This window comes from Phocoena phocoena, chromosome 9 (assembly GCF_963924675.1).
Source record: "Phocoena phocoena chromosome 9, mPhoPho1.1, whole genome shotgun sequence".
Taxonomy (NCBI): domain Eukaryota; kingdom Metazoa; phylum Chordata; class Mammalia; order Artiodactyla; family Phocoenidae; genus Phocoena; species Phocoena phocoena.
The window spans coordinates 31710003-31730327 of NC_089227.1; the positions used below are offsets into that span (position 1 = coordinate 31710003).

The following is a 20325-nucleotide window of genomic DNA, read 5'->3' on the forward strand; positions in this document are numbered from 1 at the left end:
ACTTAAAATAGGAATATAAAACCACATAAGGAATAATTACAAATACATGTATCTATAGTGATTATTAATGCAAACATATAAATAATAATTTTGACCATATGTACATGTGTGCACACACATATTTGCATAAAGATCAGGATGGAAATATACTCAACTGTTACCAATATTACTATCATATGGTTACTTTAGAGTGATGGGATTATGAATGAATTTTAGTTTCTTCCCTAAGCTGTTCTGTGTAAAGAATGACTAAATATTATATGAATGAATCACAGAGGGTACCTCTTTATGGATTATGAGCATTGATTTTCTGGTATCATTGTATAGCATATGCAGAGCTGAATTAAATCTACTTCACATCCCATTTATTTTTAAATATTTTTCTTTGGCAAATTTCACTCTTTAGATGTACTGTGAATGCCTACTAGGTGTTCTTGTGTTTCTAATTACTCTTTTTTGTAAATAAAGAAAAGCATGAACTTCAGCCAAATGACTTGGCCATCTCCAAATCCCTTGAAGCATCTGGTCGGATATATGTCTACCGGAAAGACCTGGCTGACACTTTGGTGAGTACCTTTAGCCTTGTACTTGAAACTCACAGACCCAAACGTCAGACTGAGACCATGTATTTGTATGTTTTAAAATGAATGTTAGAAAAATATATCAAGCTGTTTCCTCCTGTAGTCAACAATACACTTTTCAAAGAACACTGTGTTTGCAAGTCAAAGGCAGGCCCATCTTTAGGGACTCTCAACCCCTCCTAAGTCAAACGCTATTTCTCTCTGAGTCCCTGTGAAACAAGGGATTTGAGAGATGTGACTCTTTCTCTGATGGAATCTTAATTCCATTCTTCGTTTTTGGTGGCTATATGGAGGTTAGGCTGAGGACCGCATCCTGTGTGGATTTAAAGGGAAAGAGACTCTGTCCTTAGTTCCTGTCCACTGGGTACACTTTGAGTGTGCCATTCCTTTGAAGAAAGGGTGGATGGTTAGCCTTCCCTGTGTAAAATGGCACCTAACAGTGCAACATCAGATGCCACTGAAGTGTAAGCGTATGAAGAAATATAGAACCCACACTGTATGTTGTTTTCCATCCTAAATTTAAGAACACTTACGCCTAACTAGATGATTTGTTGTTGTTCCTAAAAACCTCGGTCTCATGGTTGCTTTCTCAACGGTAGGGTCAGGCCTCAGATCCATCGCCCATAAAAAGTGGGCTGTACTGGATTGTGATTGTATCATCCAGACTCATGGTCCTGGTCTGTTCCATGGAGTCATCACAAGGATGGGTCTATCCATCTGGCTCCTGTTGTATATATAATGGAGGAATCTGTATACCATGTGGCTTAACCAAAATTGCTTATAATAAAAGTATCTTATGTAAAATTATCTGCAAGATATCAAGCTACCATAATGACATTAGTCGCTGTTACCTTCACACTTTCTACCAGACACGTATGTACTAAGTAATTTACATACAGTATGTCACTTAACCTTCCTGCTAACCTTGTGAAGTTCAGAGAGGCTGAGTGACTTACTCTAGCTTCCCACAGCCAAGCCAGGGAGAGGGCTAGGATTTCATTCCAGTTATATTTGACTCTGGAGCTCCTGCACCTTCCTCCTTGTACATCGTGAGGGAGAAAAGGAGAGGGAAACCCTTTGTCTTACTTGGGATTTCCCGATGCTGGGTGTCCTTCTGCAGGTCACCAGGCCTGTGTACACGATGGAATTATACGATGGAATTACACGATGTAATTCCACCAGTGAAACTTGACAGACAGGATGCGGCACAGCACCTTTGAGTAGATAATGGGATTGATGTGACTGCCCGCCGCCCTCCCCCGCACCTTGTGAAGGAGGAGAATCTAATATGCAGTTGCCCTAGGCTCCTGGTGATGGAAGGACCCACACTCTAATTGTCTCCCCACCCCCCGGCCCTCACCCACCACACACAGACCCCTCATGCGGTTCCCTCATGTGCGCTCCCAGAGCCCTCTTCTGCTGCGGTCGAGGGCCTCGGAAGAGTAGAGGGCAGGCCTGGGGCAGTGTCTTGTGGGATAAACAGGTGCTGTGAATTCCGAGTTGAGCCAGATGCTCTCCTGTACTCGGATGCTTCCCCCACCAGCTTTTTGCACCACCTAAAAATTTCCCATTGGAATCAAAGTTTAGGTGATTTCATCTCCAAAAGATTTCAGTTGAAATGGAACATTGTAAGGGAAGGATAACATGTGAAACCACTCATATGCACTGTGCTTGTGCATAGATTAGCCTTCGTGGAAAGCAGGAATCATAGCCCTGAATGAATGGAATAGAGAAATAGAAAGTGTTTCTTGGAGAGGGCAGTGGACTACCTGAGTAACCAGAGGGCGGTGCCAGGATAAGGGGCACATTTAGGGAGAAAGTAGGAGGGATAAAAAGCCAAGTGAAAATACCCTTACACCTCCAAATTACTAAGCAGAGATCTGTGTTACTTCCCAACTCGTGGCTCTTTGAATGTCTGCAGTGCAGCCTGGTGTCCATCTGGTCCCAATCTAGCCAGACCAATTCCTGAGAAACCTGGGCTCTCCCCCACCTCAGTGTTTGCATGCACATCATTCATTCAGCCCTTACTGAGTTCCACTCCATATCCACACTGGGGGTGCAGGGACAATTTGTACCTAAACCTACTCTGAAGAGAATCAGGTCTGTGGAAAAGCTTGTGAAGGTCTTTTGTCATTTTTTTAAATTAGGAAACCTTTACATAAATATAAGAATTTGAAAATGCTAATAATTTATTTTGCAGTTCAAAAAATAGAGACTAATATTTGGATTCTGAAATGTTCCCTTTATCCTGCTATGGCATTTATTTTTGCAAAGTCCCCTTCTTTTTTTTCCCAAGTCATTAACTATTTTAACGTCATTAGCTGTTCAAGTCAGATGGGAGAATTTATATCTTAATTAGAAAATATCAAATATTTTTAAAAGGTGCCAGATAATTTTAATACATTTAACAGTGACAATGGATTTAAAATTGTGGTGGCATTTAATAATTTTACGTCAGATTTTAAGGAAATACTATTATTACCAAACTCATATCCCTTTGTATAGGGAAAGAATTGATACTTTAAAATAATCATCCATTGGGCTTCCCTAGTGGCACAGTGGTTGAGAATCCGCCTGCCAGTACAGGGGACACGGGTTCGAGCCCTGGTTTGGGAAGATCCCATATGCTGTGGAGCAACTAGGCCCGTGAGCCACAACTACTGAGCCTGCGCGTCTGGAGCCTGTGCTCCGCAACAAGAGAGGCCGCGATAGTGAGAGGCCCGCGCACCGCGATGAAGAGTGGCCCCCGCTTGCCGCAACTAGAGAAAGCCCTCGCACAGAAACGAAGACCCAACACAGCCAAAAATAAAATAAATAAATTTTTAAAAAAACAAACAACAAAAAAACTATTCCCTTAAAAAAAATTTAAAATAATCATCCACCATGGTATAAATGAAGTAACTTATTTTTTATTTCCTGTTTAAAATTTTTTTTTTTTTTTTGCTTTCCATGGGCATTTTAATAAAATTTGTAAATGTATGTCTGGGATGAGACTCGTCAAACATATATTCTGTAAAAGCCATGTCTGTCTTTATTGAAGTGCACTGTGACATTTCTTTTGTTTGTTTTTATACTCACCCTGCTGGCACATTAATTCTTACCAGAAGCCAGAGTGACTTCAGGGCTTTCACTTTCATTATGTTGTCTGCCCGGGGCAGTGTTTTATAATTAGATTTGTGTGTGTGTGTGTGTGTGTGTGTGTGTGTGTGTGTGTGTGTGTGTCGGGGGGGAGGGGCAACTCAGTGAAGTATCATTGATCACATTCTACGGCTTCCAAGGCTGTTTGCTAAATTGGTTGTAACTCACAGAAAGTGAACGGACCAGGGAAAATATTAAGTGCGCTCAGACAAGAGTTTTTTCTAATGTGGGCTTCTAATGCCTTTCGATAGCCAGACAATTCAGTGCCAAATATTTCAGAATTGACTGAGGATTCTTTTACTTTTGTCTGTCACCTTAGAATCCTTTTGCAGAAAATGAAGAATCACAGCAAAGGTCGATTAGGATTTTGGGAATGAACACTTGGGATATTGCTCTGGAATTAATGAATTTTGATTGGAGCCTCTTCAATTCAATTCACGAGGTAAGTAAGAAGGGAAATGATAAAATAAATGCTTGTGCCGGTATAACTGTGAGTTCTTTTTGAAGAATATTTGTTTGTGACTGGGTTTTAAGAAGATCCATCATCTGGTGATCTAGTTATGCTTTAGGATACCATGGCCCCAAAATATTTGGGGACTTTAAATATATTAAAAGACTGACCCAAACCTAGGAAAATCAGAATACATGATCATGCTTTATTTGCACCTAATATTGTACAATCAGATATTTGTGTTAATGTAGTATAAATATGCTATTTTTTTGTTTGGAAACATATTCATATATATATATATATATGAAGGTCTAATGGGGTGGAAGAGACATTTTATATTTGATACCTTTGATATTGACATTTTTATTTTTCCATGAGCTTTACAGAGCTTTACAGTACTTATATGAGAAACACATTTATGTATGTACCTACATGCACACACACTCACACATTCCCAAGAACATTCTATACATTTAGACTATGCTGCGAGACTTCAAGTACTCTATTGAAAATTTTGAGATATATTTCAAATTTGTATGTCCATCAACCTCTCCCTTGAGGACAGCTTAAACATTTATAAAACAGTAGATGCGGGGCAACATGCTACTGACATTTGATGAATAAATGTAGCTGGTGGACAGGCTCACAGGAATCAGGAGATGAAAAACGAGGCAGCTCTGTGCTACAATATGTTGCATTTACTTTGCTGTGTAGTGAAATGTTTCATTACAAGAAGGCCTTTCCTCCTGAAGAAGGAACTCGTGCCCAATTTAGGGACCCCCAAGCTTCACTTTCACTTTGGAACGTTTTTTAAATGTCCTCATATTTTCTCACTGACAACATTCCAACCTGATGATCTAAATTTGAGCAAGTAGTGAACTCGTTCAAGCTAAATGACTTGTGACTTTGCAAATGGTAGTAGAGTGGGACGTGTCCCTGCTTATGTGCTTATGCAATAGGAGAACGTGAATTACTCCTGTAAAATATACATGCACACCCCTCCGGTTAGAAGCACATCACTTCCATTGCTTTGCATATGGTCAGTCTATGTCACTAGTTACTGGTCTGACTCGATTTTGTCAGTTTTGTACCTTGTCCTAATCTCGCTGTCTTTCTGTGATTTGACAATGTCTTATGTCAGTGGTTCTCAAAGAGCGGGTACCCAGACCAGCATCATCACACCCCTGGGAGCTTGTTAGAAATGCAGATTTTGGCCAGAGCACAGACCTACTGACCCAGAAAATCTGGAGGGTGGGGCCCAGCAATCTGTGCTTTAACAGGCCTCCAGGTGATTTGGATTCACACTGAAATGTAAGAACCCTTGTCTAGAGAACCTACCTGTGAGGATCTAACGTAATGATAGTCATTTGCACTTGACATTGCTCATAGAACAAGTTTGGGAAGTCTGGATTTGATTCAGCCTGTGACTTAAACTTTAGAATGTCTTAGGTTTTCACGAAAAGTGTCATCCTTGCATTCTAAAAAATTACAGTTATGTAAGCCTTCTGCGTGAAGGCTTTTCTGGAAGTCAAGATAAATTATCTTGAATTTAATATATTGTTATTTGTCATATCTAACATGTTATGATATGACAGTGCCTACCTGAAGTAGCTCTTAAAAATGAAGTGAATTTTGTATCAACTTGACTCTGTGCTACAATAAACAATTGTATGAATACATTGTCTTTCAGCAAGAGCTGATCTACTTCACGTTCAGCAGACAAGGAAGTGGGGACCACACAGTGAACCTGAGCCTCCTACTCCAGAGATGCAATGAGGTCCAGCTCTGGGTAGCCACGGAGATTCTGCTCTGCAGCCAACTGGGCAAGAGAGTGCAGCTGGTGAAAAAATTCATCAAAATTGCTGCTCAGTGAGTTTCTAGTGGTAAAAAAATGTAGTTCTTCTCCTCTCTGTGAGAGGGTACATTATTTTCCTTGTGATGATAAGAAGGGATGAGATGCAAAAGGGTACTATTGAGTTAAGTGACCAAATGATCGAAAAGGTCTCTTTTTGAATATTTCTCTCTTCGCCTTTGAAGTATTTATATCTTAAAGTAAAGGTCAAAATACTAGACCAAAGCACTCTGCTCTATGCTGTAGAAAAAAGCAGGCAGTGCACACATGCCCCATCATGCAGCTAAATTACCCTTGTAGCCAGGTGAGCTACAGTAGGTTAGGAAAATGGGGGAAGGTGATGTGAGGTGGGTGAGAACCATTGAAAGTCAGATGCATTTCAAGATTCTGCTTTTGGCTCCTTGATGCCCAGAGTATGAACTTTGCAAACTCCTTAGCAGGCCCTGCACTGTCTGGTCACACCTGACCTCTGAGCCTCACCCCATGCTGCAGCCACTCTAAATGGCTCTCCCTTTCCCATGCACACCATCATCCAAGCCTGGACATGTGTTGTTAGCTCTGCCAAGAATGGCCACTTCTACCCAGCAAATTGCTATCCTTCTTCAAGACCTAGGTCGTATGTTGCTTCCTTCCTAAAATCATCCCTGACTTTCAAATGCAGGGTCAACTCCTTTTTACCCTGACCTCCCCCTACCATGCACACGTTTTCTTTTTCCTTTTTAAAAAAACTTCTTTATTATTATTGATTAAACTTACCTTTTTTTTTTTTTTTTTTTTCCGATACGCGGGCCTCTCACTGCTGTGGTCTTTCCCATTGTGGAGCACAGGCGCCGGACGCGCAGGCTCAGCGGCCATGGCTCACGGGCCTAGCTGCTCCGCGGTATGTGGGATCTTCCCGGACCGGGGCATGAACCCGTGTCCCCTGCATCAGCAGGCAGACTCTCAGCCACTGTACCCCCAGGGAAGCCCTAAACTTACCTTTTTATATAGAATTCCTTCAGTGGACTGTGTTGGCTTCCAAAGGACAGGGACCATTTCTAATCAATCACTGTACCTGGGGTGCCTGGTACTGAACTTGGTAAATAGCAGTGACTCAATAAAGTCCATTGAATGACGTTCTAGTAACTTCCTGGGAGCATCTCTTAAAATACCAGATGAATATTCTGAAACCACTCTTGGGACAGCTTCCCAACAGAAACAGGCAACATTAATCAAAATCTTTCCCAGTTCCTTCTACCTTCCAGTCTTCCCATTTTTTTTTCCTTTGTTTTTCAAAGTAGTTTTTATATCAAACCATTTCTGAGTACATGTCAGTGTAATATATGTAGGAAATATGTATTGATCACTCATTAATGTTTGCACATCCATGCAGGGTATTGTGGGGAAGTCAGAGTGAGCCTGCACCCAATCGGCTGGGGGGATACTTTCTATAACTCAAATGTCTAATTTGCAAAATAGAACCTGAGGGTGCCCTATTATGAGATGAATTTCTTTCAGGGGCTTTAGAGGATGGGAAGCTTATATGCCAAGGGTGTGGGAAAGGAGGATTAGAAAACCATTTGGAAGAAAGTAGCATTTTGAATTCCGGAAAAGAGCACACTGTCCGTGGAGGTCAGACTCATGAGAGAGAAGCAAAGCAGTTCATTGGAGGCAGAGAGTATGTGGTCAGAGAAAGGAACCTCATCCAGTCTGGCCAGAGCGGAAGGTGTTTGTAAGGAAGTTGTGGGAGACTGATCTAAAAAGGAAGATGGGACCAAATTGTAAAGGATGTTGAATTTCAGAATGAAAAGTTTAGACTGAATTGAGAAGGTGGGAGGGATTCCTTGAAAGTTTTTGTGCAGGAGATGGATTTGATCCAAGTTGTCCCTCAGGAAGGTTGATCTGAAAGTAGCACATAGACTGAACTGTCGGTAAGGAGACCCCAGAAGCAGGATATTTTGTTTACTTAGGTGAGAGATGATGGCGGTTCCTGACCTGGTGTTTGATGTGACTGGTGATGGAAGGAGAGATAGATAACAGATATGCCTAAATCTTGGACTACTTTTATGATGAATGCTCCTTTTTTGTTTGTTTGGCCAGTACATTTTCTATAATAGCCTGTGACATTCTTAAATGTGAGGCTCTTTGGGATCAAAAACTTTCTTATAAATGCCAGTTGCTTGGTGAAATGGGACGTGAATGTCCTAAGGAGTAAAATGACACCACATAGCTTAGTTCCCAGTATAAGATTATATCTGTCCTCAGGGAAATGAAATATGTATATTCACATCTTCGCCATATGGCCCCATGCTCTTGAATTGTTTGCTGTACTGGTCTCTATCCCTGGCCCATAGAATAGAATGCCAACAGAAACACAAAGTTAAATTCTTCATGATCATACTGGTAGGAATAGCCAAGAGAAAACAATCATGTCCGCGATCATGAAGTGTCTTCCCTGCCTAAGGCATCCAATTTGCATATTCATGTTTCCTTCCTTCTTACCAGTCCCATCCCCCCACCTCTGTGGGTTGAGTGGATTTTATTTCCTTACACAAAGGAGTGTTAGACTGACACTAAACTGGAATGTTTTAGTGTCAGTCTGTTCTTACCTTGAAATGAACGAACCTTGGTAAAGGAAGATTCCAGATGGGAATGGTAACCCATATTTGTACTGTATCAATTCGTCTTATAGAGAAATCATTTCTATATTAATTCTTTTTTTCTTTTTACAGATTCAGATGTTAGGTATATGTGGGTTTTTGTTTTTGTTTTTTTAAGTATGACTAAAAAAGAGATCTGAACCAGGAAAATTGTTTATGGGGACATAAAAGATCAAAAGATGAGACTTATATCTAAGATTTTGTGTAGATGAATGATTCTGAATACAAAGAAGAAGAAGAAACTTTTTATAATGACTAATAATAAAATGATTTCCCCGAAAAGTCTTGTTTTCAGCTCCGGCAGTTGCTGTCTGAAAGGTTTGCTGTTTACTCTGCATTTGAGTGATGGGCAGAGTATAAAAATGTCTGGTGGGCCATGACAGAACCAGTGGGGCTTCCATCATGCAGTAAGGTGGGAGGACTGGGAATAAGGGGAGGGCATCCAGTGCCTCTGGCATAGGAATGGGGCACTTCTTGCTGACCTCAGCGTCTTGGCAGGGGAGCCTGGCATCATCTCATCAGGAGATGGAGCTGACTCAAGTCTCTTCTGGCTGGTGTGAACTTGCCAGGGTGTGATGAGACAGAAGGGGCGGAATGAGGGAAGAGAGTGGCAGAAGGGAAGCAGAGTTGTAGTGTTGATGCCTTTAGGCACCAGGTTCTCAGAAACAGGAAGATTTCTGAACCATAAACCAGGGAAGTGTCCTGTTTGTTCATGGAATATACCAAGCAGGGTCTACCCAGGAGACAGTTGGCAGAAACCAGCGAAAGGGGCCAGTTAGACTGAATTTCAGGTCCTCTTGCCTACCGGGGAACTATAGGCAGAGTCCAAGGCTGGACAGGAAGACTGAAAGGAACAGACCATGCCCAGTGGAGACTCAGCAGTGAGGGGCTTGCAGGACTGTGTTCACCCAGGTATTTTGGACACTAGGTGCATAGGCAGCAGTGCCTTTCCAGGTTCCCCTGTTAGTGGAGCTAGAATTTCCAAAATGCTCCCAAATGGCTGACCCTCACTGCTTTGGTACCCACGCGCAGCTGTACTGGGCAGTGTCCAGTCCATGAGGCTGGCTCTGGGAACAGGCAGGTTTAGGCAGGACCGGCCAGGGCACAGCCACCTCTATGTATTACCACTTTAAGAGCCGAAAACAGTTTCCTGGTTCTGAATCAATGCTCCTGTACACACCTGTGCGACTGGAAATCAGTATAGTTTTGAGAGACAGAAGTTTTTAATATGTGTTGAGAACCTTTAAAGTCATGATAGCTTTTGATCAATCATGTAATGACTGGAAGTCTAACTTAATTTTAGAAAATCATAAATACAGTAAAAAGTTTTTTTCACAGAAGATATTTATTGTAGCATTTTACATTGATTTGAATTGTATTGAATTGAAAATAGTTTAAATGTCTACAACAAGGGAATAAGTAAACAAATTATGAAATACGTTTTTGATGAAGTGTTCTATAACCATTAATGTTAACAGTGAAGAATCCATAATATATTATATAACATGGTATAAAACTGAAAAATCGGGATACAGAGTTGTATATACACTGTTCCCAAATTCCATCTGAGACATTGATGGAGATGTCATGGAAGAGATGACATGTGAGGGCAGCTCGATCAACACATACTAGGGACTTTTTATGCCTCTGGCTTACTGCGAAGCACTTTCATCTTTTTTCATATTTAATTATTAAGTCAGGGTAATTTTTAAATTTTTAAATCTTTCCTCAGAGAAGTTGTTTTCTAATACATCCCAGATTAAGGAATATCTGGAATTCACAGGCTGTTCCGGCCAACCTGGAGGCACACCCTTCCCTCTGCTGCCTCAAGCCCCTCTGCTGGCTTTGAAAATTAATGGAGTTTTGACTGATTAAGTTGAAGGGCAAGATTGACGTTCTGCAGAGCATATAACCTTCCAGAGTGAATGGAGCTCAACATGGCCTTATTTTATTTCCTTTATTCCTTAAATGAGAAATGTGAGTCACCGTCCCCGTAATATATGCCACATTTTAAATACATACATAACATAGTAGCTATTTTGTTGAGAGCAAAGAAAATATGTCTGAGTGTAACGGGAGGGGGCCCTGTGAGGTAAGAGGGCCTTGTTTCTCAAAAAAGAAAGACAACATACAGATTAAAGATACAGAATCAGGGGCTGTTATAATGAGTATGGGATATATACAGAAATATGAATGTAAGAGCTTTCAGTTAAAATTGTCAATGCATCCAAAATAGATTTTTAAAAGGGAGGAATCTTTTGAAGTATCCAGAGGGTATCAAGAACACAGATCTTTTCCTAAAGGTAAGGAAGCATTTGGAATCCTTTCATTTGTGTTGAGGGGATACCGCCCCATCCCACAGGGACAGTCAAGACTGCGTAGGTCACAGAGCAGAGTTCAACCCTGCCCTAGAGGTTGAACTCTGTGGCCTGGGAGAGTCTTGGCAGCTTTATCTTTTGTGATCATCTGGTGAAAGGATGTTGCCTCAGAGTGCCTTCTGCTTTCTTTTATTCCGTAGCTGCAAAGCCCAGAGAAACCTGAATTCTTTCTTTGCTATTGTGATGGGTCTCAACACTGCTTCTGTCAGCCGGCTGTCCCAGACCTGGGAGGTGAGCCCTGGGGGTCCATACGGAGGGTGGAGTTGGGGACAAATAAAACTGAACGGGAAGTGGTCCAGCTAACAGTCTTTATTTAAAATAAACGGTTTAAATGAGATATGTAGCACTCGAAAAAAATGTTTAAAAATTAGTGTCTCGAGTCATCAGGAGATATTTTCATCAAATGGTCTTCAGAATGGTTCTATAATATATATGAAAGAAGCACGACTTGTAAAATGCTTCCCAGCTAGAACCAGTTTTCTGCTTTTCTCCTGTGATGGCATTGTTACAGTTCCCTGTTGGTCATTTCAAAAGCTCACCTGTGTGTCCAGAAGCAGATTTGCAGAGACGCTAATGAGTTTAAGCTACCAGTCTTCTTGCTTGTGGGGCCTCTGGCAGTATGTTCATGTGGATGATGGATATCTTTACAAAATCTGCAAAAGTAATTTTATATGCCTTTTTCCTAAAGAGGACTCACAAAAGGTTTTAAGTTTCGGGCCTCCCCAGTCCTGGCTCTGCCTGTCAGGGCTGTATGACGAAGGCTGTTTGGGTTCGAAGTGGGAGAGGGCCACTCAAGTTAGCGCACGTTCTGAAACGTGGACTCTGAGGGTCTACGTGGGAAGAATGGAAACTGGGGTGTCCCTAAATGTAGCCAGACACGGATGTAGGGCCCTCTGCCTCCCCCATGACCCCGACACCTTCTTTCTTTGGGCTTTCGTTTCTTTCTCCATTCGCTACTGACTGTGTACCTAATTCCCCGTACCATTTCTCTCTCTCTCGTCCTTTCTCTCTCACCGTCAAGTCTTCTCCCTTACGGGTCCAGCCTGCTGTGGCTCTCTGCGGCTCCCTCGGCCTCTCCCCACCCTCTCAGATTCAGCTGTTCTTCCTGCCTACCCTGCACTCTTCATGGTCCCCAGTTCACACTCCTGCAGGAGAGAAGCTGACAGGCCAACTGTTGTTTTTCTCACATTCCATCTCAGCGACGGTCTGTGGGCAGCTTTGGGGTTCACCTTCTTTGCGTCGGGGCCCACACTCTGATGGAATGCGCGGTGGTGACCTGAGGGTCAGGGTCAGTGCTCCTTAAAGAGGTTCAAAAGAAAAGCGACAAAAGGCTTGCATCTCTGGTTAAGCAAACCAGATGCGCACACACTTCATGAGATTCAAGGAGGTGGGCAAAAAAAGCCACAGTTGATCAGAGCAGGAGGAAAACAAGTGGCTAGCAAGGGTCCGGGGAGGAGAGTGGAATTTTAAATTATACCCGGAAAGAAGGCTTGATCTGCAAACATTGAAAGGAGAACAATTCAGTGAATTTCACATAGTGTGTATTTCACGTGCACAGTGACCGCCTGCCACGTGCGCAGCTCTGCATCAATGCCGTGGCAGGTGGAGCGTGGCCAGATTAGCACAGGGTGTGCTATGGTCAAGGAGGTCTTGAACTGGTTCCAGGTGGACCCCAGCAGAGCAATGGAGGAATCATGCTGTCTCAGGGTGGCTGAAAAGCCTTAAGCAAGCAGGGCCTTGGAAGTTGAGTCTGGAGTTGCTGGGGGCATTGGGGTGGGCCTCCCTCGCAGAGGTGAGCTCCGTGTCTCTAGGCCTGGAAAGTGATCGCACTGTCCTACATAGGCAGTACAGGAAAAGACGTCGGTTTAAGGAACTAAGACAGAGGTCAACAAATATTTCGGGGAAAGAGCCAGATAGTGAATACTTTTCGGCTGTGCAGGCCATGTGGTCTCCACCTCTGTGACTCATCTCTGTCATTGACGTGCAAGAGCAGCTATGGATAGTTGATAAATGATGAGCGTGGCAGTGCTCCAGTAAAACTTTATTCGCAAAAGCGGATGGTCAGATTTGGCCCACGGCTGACCCTTGGAGTAGATAAGTTTGGCTTTAGGTATGTTGAGTTTGAGATGACACCGGGATATTCGTGTGGAATATCCAACACACTAAGATACGCAGCTCAGAGGAGCAATCGCCATCAGTTGCGGGTGTCTGTGTTTCACCTTTTCTCGCTTGATTTGTCTTATCAACATTTATCGACACACGTGTATTGGTGTGTGTAACAGTAGCTGCCAGATCAAGCAACCTGTGTGCTGTCCAGATGCAAAACTATCAACGTGATAATTTTGAATCATTTAAAAGTCTATTGTGGGGTCTACCTCATTATTTTGATTTGTTTTAGAAACAGAAAATCTCACAGATCTTCTAGAACAGTCATAAGTGTTAATAGCTGGAGTTAGCTGAGCACCGACCACGGACTGCACACTTCCTATGAGTTATCTCCATTTCAATCGGACAATGTGGAGACTCACTGCAGGCACACAGCTAGAAAGGGGCAGAATTCAGATTCAGAGTGACTTACTCTGAGGCATCTAGCTTTTCACTTCACCATGTTAAAGGCAGGCTGGGGTTTCCCTGGTGGCACAGTGGTTGTATGCTAACACATATATATGGAATCTAAGAAAAAAAAAAAAAAAGGTCATGAAGAACCTAGGGGTAAGACGGGAATAAAGACACAGACCTACTAGAGCATGGACTTGAGGATATGGGGAGGGGGAGGGGTAGGCTGTGATGAGGTGAGAGAGTGGCATGGACATATATACACTACCAAGCGTAAAGTGGATAGCTAGTGGGAAGCAGCCGCATAGCACAGGGAGATCAGCTAGGTGGTTTGTGACCGCCTAGAGGGGTGGGATAGGGAGGGTGGGAGGGAGGGAGACGCAGGAGGAAAGAGATATGGGAACATGTGTATATGTATAAATGATTCACTTCGTTATAAAGCAGAAACTAACACACCATTGTAAAGCAATTATGCTCCAATAAAGATGTTTAAAAAAAAAACAACGAATCCTCCTGCCAATGCAGGAGACACGGGTTCGACCCCTGGTCCGGGAAGATCCCACATGCCACGGAGCAGCTAAGCCCATGCACCACAACTACTGAGCCTGCACTCTAGAGCCCATGAGCCACAACTACTGATCCTGCACTCTAGAGCCCATGCTCTGCAACAAGAGAAGCCACTGCAATGAGAAGCCCGCGTACCACAATGAACAGTAGCCCCTGCTCGCCGCAACCAGAGGAAGCCTGCACGCAGCAGTGAAGACCCAGCACAGCCAAAAATAAATAAATAAATAAATTTATTAATAAATAAAGGCAGGCTAGAAAATTCCAGGCCCTTCTTCCTTAGGCCCAAATTTTTATTTGGGAAGATGACCTATGTTTCCATCCTCTGTGAATCTTCATGCCACCAGTTGGTGTGGGTGATCTTTACAGTTCAGTGATTCTATCCATCAAAGTGCAGGCTTCATCATTTAGGGTTTTCATGGGCTTTCACTATTTAGCTCTCTGCTGTGAAACATAATCATATCATTTATACAAAAAACATCAGCCAACATTATTATTTCCCACTCAGCAAGACTGTTTAAGAAGGTGAGAGCAGGGCTTCCCTGGTGGAGCAGTGGTTAAGAATCCACCTGCCAATGCAGGGGACACGGGTTCGATCCCTGGTCCGGGAAGACCCCACATGCCTCAGAGCAACTAAGCCCATGGGCCACAACTACTGAGCCTGCACTCTAGAGCCCACGAGCCACAACTGCTGAGCCCACATGCTGCAACTACTGAAGCCCATGTGCCTAGAGCCCGTGCTCCACAACAAGAGAAACCACCGCCATGAGAGAAGCCCATGCACCGCAATGAAGAGTAGCCCCCGCTCTCCACAACTAGAGAAAACCTGCTTACAGCAACGGAGAACCAAAGCAGCCCAAAATAATAAGTTAAAAAAAGAAAAAAAAGGTGAGAGCATTTGTCAGAGGTAAGATACAGAACCAAAATCCAAGTTTTTATTAAAAGATCACCAGTGTGTGGAATGTTTAACCAGCTGGATTCCCGATTCATGTGGCTGTTACTTATTTTAACCTGTCTTTAGCAACATTCCCAAGGAAAGTCGCATTAAGGAATGATGAAAACTGCATAATGAGAAGCAATCAGGGTAGAACCAGATGATAGAGCTATTTATGTTCAGAAATGTGACATATATAACACAACTTAATGAACATTCCCCTTAGTGCCTCTCAAAATAACTGATTTGACCTTTTCTTTTTTGTTTGTTTGTTTTTAGAAAATCCCTGGGAAGTTTAAGAAACTTTTTTCTGAACTTGAAAGTTTAACAGTAAGTAGTTGAGCCGGAGTAGACTTATTCTTCAAACTGATTGCTGGTGTCCAGTTTCTTTCTAGATTTCAGTAGTCGGTGTCTGCACTCTACCGTGTCAGGTAGCTTAGGCTAGTTCACTTGGGTATGAAAATGTAGCTTTGCTTCTTACGGAGTGAAGCAAGTTAACACTTCTTCCTCTCCGTGGAAAAAGGTAGTGAGAATGGTCCTCTTGGCATGATATTCAGAAGGCAGATTTTTAAGTATACTCAATTTTCGGTCTCTCTTCAGATCACAATAAAACTGTTCTCTCGTTTTCTCTGCATTATCTGTGCATTACGAGCGCAGTTTTTCTCTTCAGTGTGCTTAACAAAAGGCTGTGGGGTCACCTCATAGTAGAAACTATGGAGAAGAAACTGTACTTAAGGAACCTGTTTGAGGGAAGAATAATAGGGCAATCAAAAGGTGTCTGTCCTTTGCAGTCATTTCCCATTATTGTCAACCAGTAACTTGACTTTCATTCATTGCCTAGATTTCCTGCCCTAATTTAGTGAGTTTATTCTCCTAGGAAACCTTTATCTACTTTGTTCTTAGGAAGAACCACTCTATATCTAAATCATGTTCAAATGGTATAGTAAAAGTGGATTTAGAATTGTTTCTATAGCACATTGATTTTTCTTTCTCTTTGTAATCTTCTTGGTTCGGCAGGATCCTTCCCTGAATCACAAAGCCTACCGAGATGCATTCAAAAAGATGAAGCCGCCCAAAATCCCTTTCATGCCCTTGTTGCTTAAAGGTAACAGTTTTCTATCTTCTATGCTATATAATTCCATCTTCCAGAAATTTGTCACTCTACAGAGGGCAAGAAAAGGAATCTCAGTTTATTTCTTTATAGTAATTTTGACATTCAGCCCTAACTGTGTTGGCTTGTGACTGTTTTTCAAATGTTCAATTATTTCTGAAATGCTTAAAATACTTAATTGTACTTAAGCAGACATCAAAGTGTTTTCGATTGACTCACAAAACTTGGCACTGGAAACGTTTGTGTTTTTACTTTACTCTGCTTTAAGCATCGTCTTATTTGAGTCTACAATTCACTTAATTCAACCAAGAATAAGGCTGGCATAAAGAATCCAAACAGTGATCAGTCACGGTCTATGTTTTCAACTTAAATTTCAGAGATTCAACCCGTGGCCTGCTGCTGTGTGAGAAGTACCTTTGGTCAACCCAGGCAGTGTAGTGTATGAAGAATTTTGGTAGGGAATGTACTTTCTTCTTTCCAGGAGTGAATCCAGTTGGGAAAGTATCTGACAGCTCCAAGTTAGTCGACTAACTTGTCTTCTGTAGAGAGCGCCAGATCATTCATCATGAAACATGTTAGTTAAATTTACTAACGATCTCAGGGGGTCTCTTTCAGACCCAGGGGATTAATGAAAGTGAAGTTCGTTTTCATCTGGCCTATGCTCCTGACATTGAGTATATATCCTACCTATGTGCTTTCCAGGAAAAGCGGGTTGGTCATTTTTCTTGGCTGTGTTTTGATTCTTTCCAAGGGATTATAGGAATACTCTTTTATATTGCCTTCACCCTTCAGAGGCTTGTAAATTCTGCTGGCTCAGTCCCCGGTGCCTACACCCATCAATGTGATTCTGGAAGTGAAATACCTGGGAACTGGATTGCTGGTTGGCCTGGCCGTCTCCTCCCTCACCTCCCCCCATCGCCAGCCCCACTGGCAATAAAGCTGATACTCGCTTTTCGGCTTCTCTCAAGAACAGCCAGAGCTTGGAGAAGTGTTGAGTTGCTATGCATCCCTGCAGCTATTTATTCAATCTTCATCTAGTATAAAGCAAGAATTTCTGGGAAACAATAATGTATTAGGACAATTGAGAGTCACACAGAATGCTTCATTCGAGCTCAAAAGATTCTGCGAAATGTAAATGGATGAAATAAGGAGAGATTGTAAAGCCAGAATACCAACTTAAAAGTTCATTTAATTTTTCATGTTTATTTCTAAGATAAGTTTATTCAGGCTTCTGATTTTTATTTAAAATAAAACACCAGCTGGAGAGCGGGGGTGGTGGCCTGTGGGAAGTGACACTTAGAATTATTTAGACACAAAGAGGAAAACTAGGAAGCGAAGACAGATCTGGGAAAGGAATTGATTTTAGGAAGACAAAATTTTGAAACAGTGGATGTTTTTAAGGTAATGAGAAAACAGTCGACAATGTCCCGTTAACTTAATTAGATATGAGCTGAGCTTTCTGCTATATATTAGTGGTTTTTCCCCCAAGGTACTTAATGCAGTCAGGTGCCTCACACTTATGTCTTAGCTTGGATGCAATTTTCTGCTTTACTGAGTTTATCTAGACCTCTTTGTCGGCAGCAAAACAAATCTCCCTTTTTTCTTTTGTGTGTGTGTGTGTGTTTAAATTTTTTTTTTAATAAATAGGTTTTTTCTATTTTTTTGTATACAGCAGGTTCTTATTAGTCATCAGTTTTATGCACATCAGTGTATACATGTCAATCCCAATCTCCCAATTCATCCCACCACCACCCCACCACCCCGCCGCTTTCCCGCCTTGGTGTCCATACGTTTGTTCTCTACATCTGTGTCTCTATTTCTGCCCTGCAAACTGGTTCATCTGTACCATTTTTCTAGGTTCCACATATATGCGTTAATATACGATATTTGTTTTTCTCTTTCTGACTTACTTCACTCTGTATGACAATCTCTAGATCCATCCACGTCTCAACAAATGACCCAATTTCGTTCCTTTTTATGGCTGAGTAATATTCCATTGTATATATGTACCACATCTTTATCCATTCGTCTGTCAGTGGGCATTTAGGTTGCTTCCATGACCTGGCTATTGTAAATAGTGCTTCAATGAACACTGGGGTACATATGTCTTTTTGAATTATGGTTTTCTCAGGGTATATGCCCAGTAGTGGGATTGCTGGGTTATATGCTAATTCTATTTTTAGTTTTTTAAGGACCCTCCATACTGTTCTCCATAGTGGCTGTATCAGTTTACATTCCCACCAACAGTGCAAGAGGGTTCCCTTTTCTCCACACACTCTCCAGCATTTGTTGTTTGTAGATTTTCTGATGATGCCCATTCTAACTGGTGTGAGGTGATACCTCATTGTAGTTTTGATTTGCATTTCTCTAATAATTAGTGATGTTGAGCAGCTTTTCGAATTTCCCTTTTTTCTACTGAAAATACATTCTCTCATTCCCGCTAGTAAATTAAACATTTTCTTTTTCATTAGAAGCTCAAGTTTAAAGAAGCACTTGTTTTTCCTTCATCTTAATTTTTTGCCATTATAAAACGTTAGTACTCTCTTGCATTTAAAGTTACTTTTTTTTGTCTGAAATAATTTCCAAAGGAAAACAGGATGAAACTTTTAAATATGTGTATATCACATCTGAGGTAAGACATTTTGGAAAACATAAATGACATTCTTAGCTTTTGTTAAATGCAAAATTATTTTAAAATTTGCTGTAAACTAGAGCAACCAACATTTTCATGAAAACTTCCCAGCCCTCCCCTCTTGTGCCTCCTGCTTTGCATTGCTTTTGGTTAGAGAAAGACACCAAACTGAACTCCTTGGGTGTTAAGAAGGATTAGGGCTCCCATGTTTCATTTTTTGAGATAGTCAATTCCCAATACCATGCAGATTATCAAGTGAGCAGGTAACCTAAAAATGCTTCCAGCCATCAGCTTTTCTACTTTCCAGTGAATTTCTTACTTCTGATTTACTTTCCCCCCCATACTGTGGAATCCAGTTCAGAAAGTAGTGAGTGAGAAACCCTAAGTAAGTGTTGGGGAAAGGATCCAGCTGAGCTAAAGGTCAAAAGCAGTTGAATAATCTGTATCGTGGCGTTTTGGGAGATGGTAGTCCTTCCAGTAGAGTGAATGATCAACAGGTGTCTGAAGGTAAACTGAGGTCGTGTTTGTATCTTGGGGCGCAGATTATTATTGCACATTTGCGGGGGTGTTTAAATAAATGGAATGTTGAGGTGCTTGTATGTTTCTTCCTTCTCTTTCACTTGCCATCTCTTCAAACAGAGTCCTTTCATCCCCCGTCCTGTTATATGAAGTGTTAGGAGCGTGTTCAGATGTCTCCAGATCAAGGGGTCTGGCGGTTGCTCATTTCTAGCACTCTGAACCCTGAACTGCTTCACAGCCCATGACTTAGGTTCTGAGACCCCCGTTTTTGAGCTCAAACACCTGTATTGGTTTATCCTTCTCACACCTGCCTCATCATACACCTGCCGTTCATCTGCATCAAAACCTTCAGCCATTTGACCCCCTTCTCCTGGGCAGCAGCCCCTTCCAGCCCCTCTTGCCTCCCCACCTGGCCAGACACACCTTCCCTGCCTTATCCTCAGGCCAGCATCAGCCTAACAGCCCCCCACCCTCAGTAGAGCCACCGTCCTCGTGCGCTGGCCTCGACAAGTCCTTGAGAGTTGAGATTAAGCAAGATCACCCACGCAGAGGAGAGGGAGGAGATAGAAAGAGGGACAAAGGAAACACTGTAAAAGTTGCAGAGGCCCCCGTCTCCCATGAATTCAGCAAGGTGGCTGTAACGGGTGGTCAGAAATGTCCAAGTCCTTTCGGGTACCAGAGAGGCACCGTGGAGAGAGCAAGCAGGCTGCCTGGGCTTGGGTCCTGGCTCTGAGACTTAGAGCTGTGATCATGGGCCAGCTGTGCTTGTTCTTTGGACCATCCTTTCTTCACATTCTTTTCCTGCTAGGGCTTTTACCTTATAGTCTTTTGTGAGGATTAAATGAGTTAATGCTGTCTGACGCTGGTAATAAATATAAGCTGCGTTATTATCATCATCTTTGGGAACATAGGGAGCGGATGACAAACCTTGGAACACTGGGGGAATGGACGAAGAAACTCTGACAGGGCA

General features: G+C 42.3%; 1 protein-coding gene across 1 annotated transcript in view; it reads left to right on the forward strand.

Annotated features, from left to right (window-relative positions):
• Positions 1–20325, forward strand: part of RAPGEF5 (Rap guanine nucleotide exchange factor 5) — a 215333-nt gene that overhangs the window by 184286 nt on the left and 10722 nt on the right. Inside the window, exons 18-23 of the mRNA XM_065883983.1 lie at positions 469–566; positions 4039–4161; positions 5861–6039; positions 11180–11270; positions 15373–15423; positions 16111–16198. Coding sequence (XP_065740055.1) covers positions 469–566; positions 4039–4161; positions 5861–6039; positions 11180–11270; positions 15373–15423; positions 16111–16198 — 630 coding nt within the window. The remainder of the gene's footprint in view (positions 1–468; positions 567–4038; positions 4162–5860; positions 6040–11179; positions 11271–15372; positions 15424–16110; positions 16199–20325) is intronic.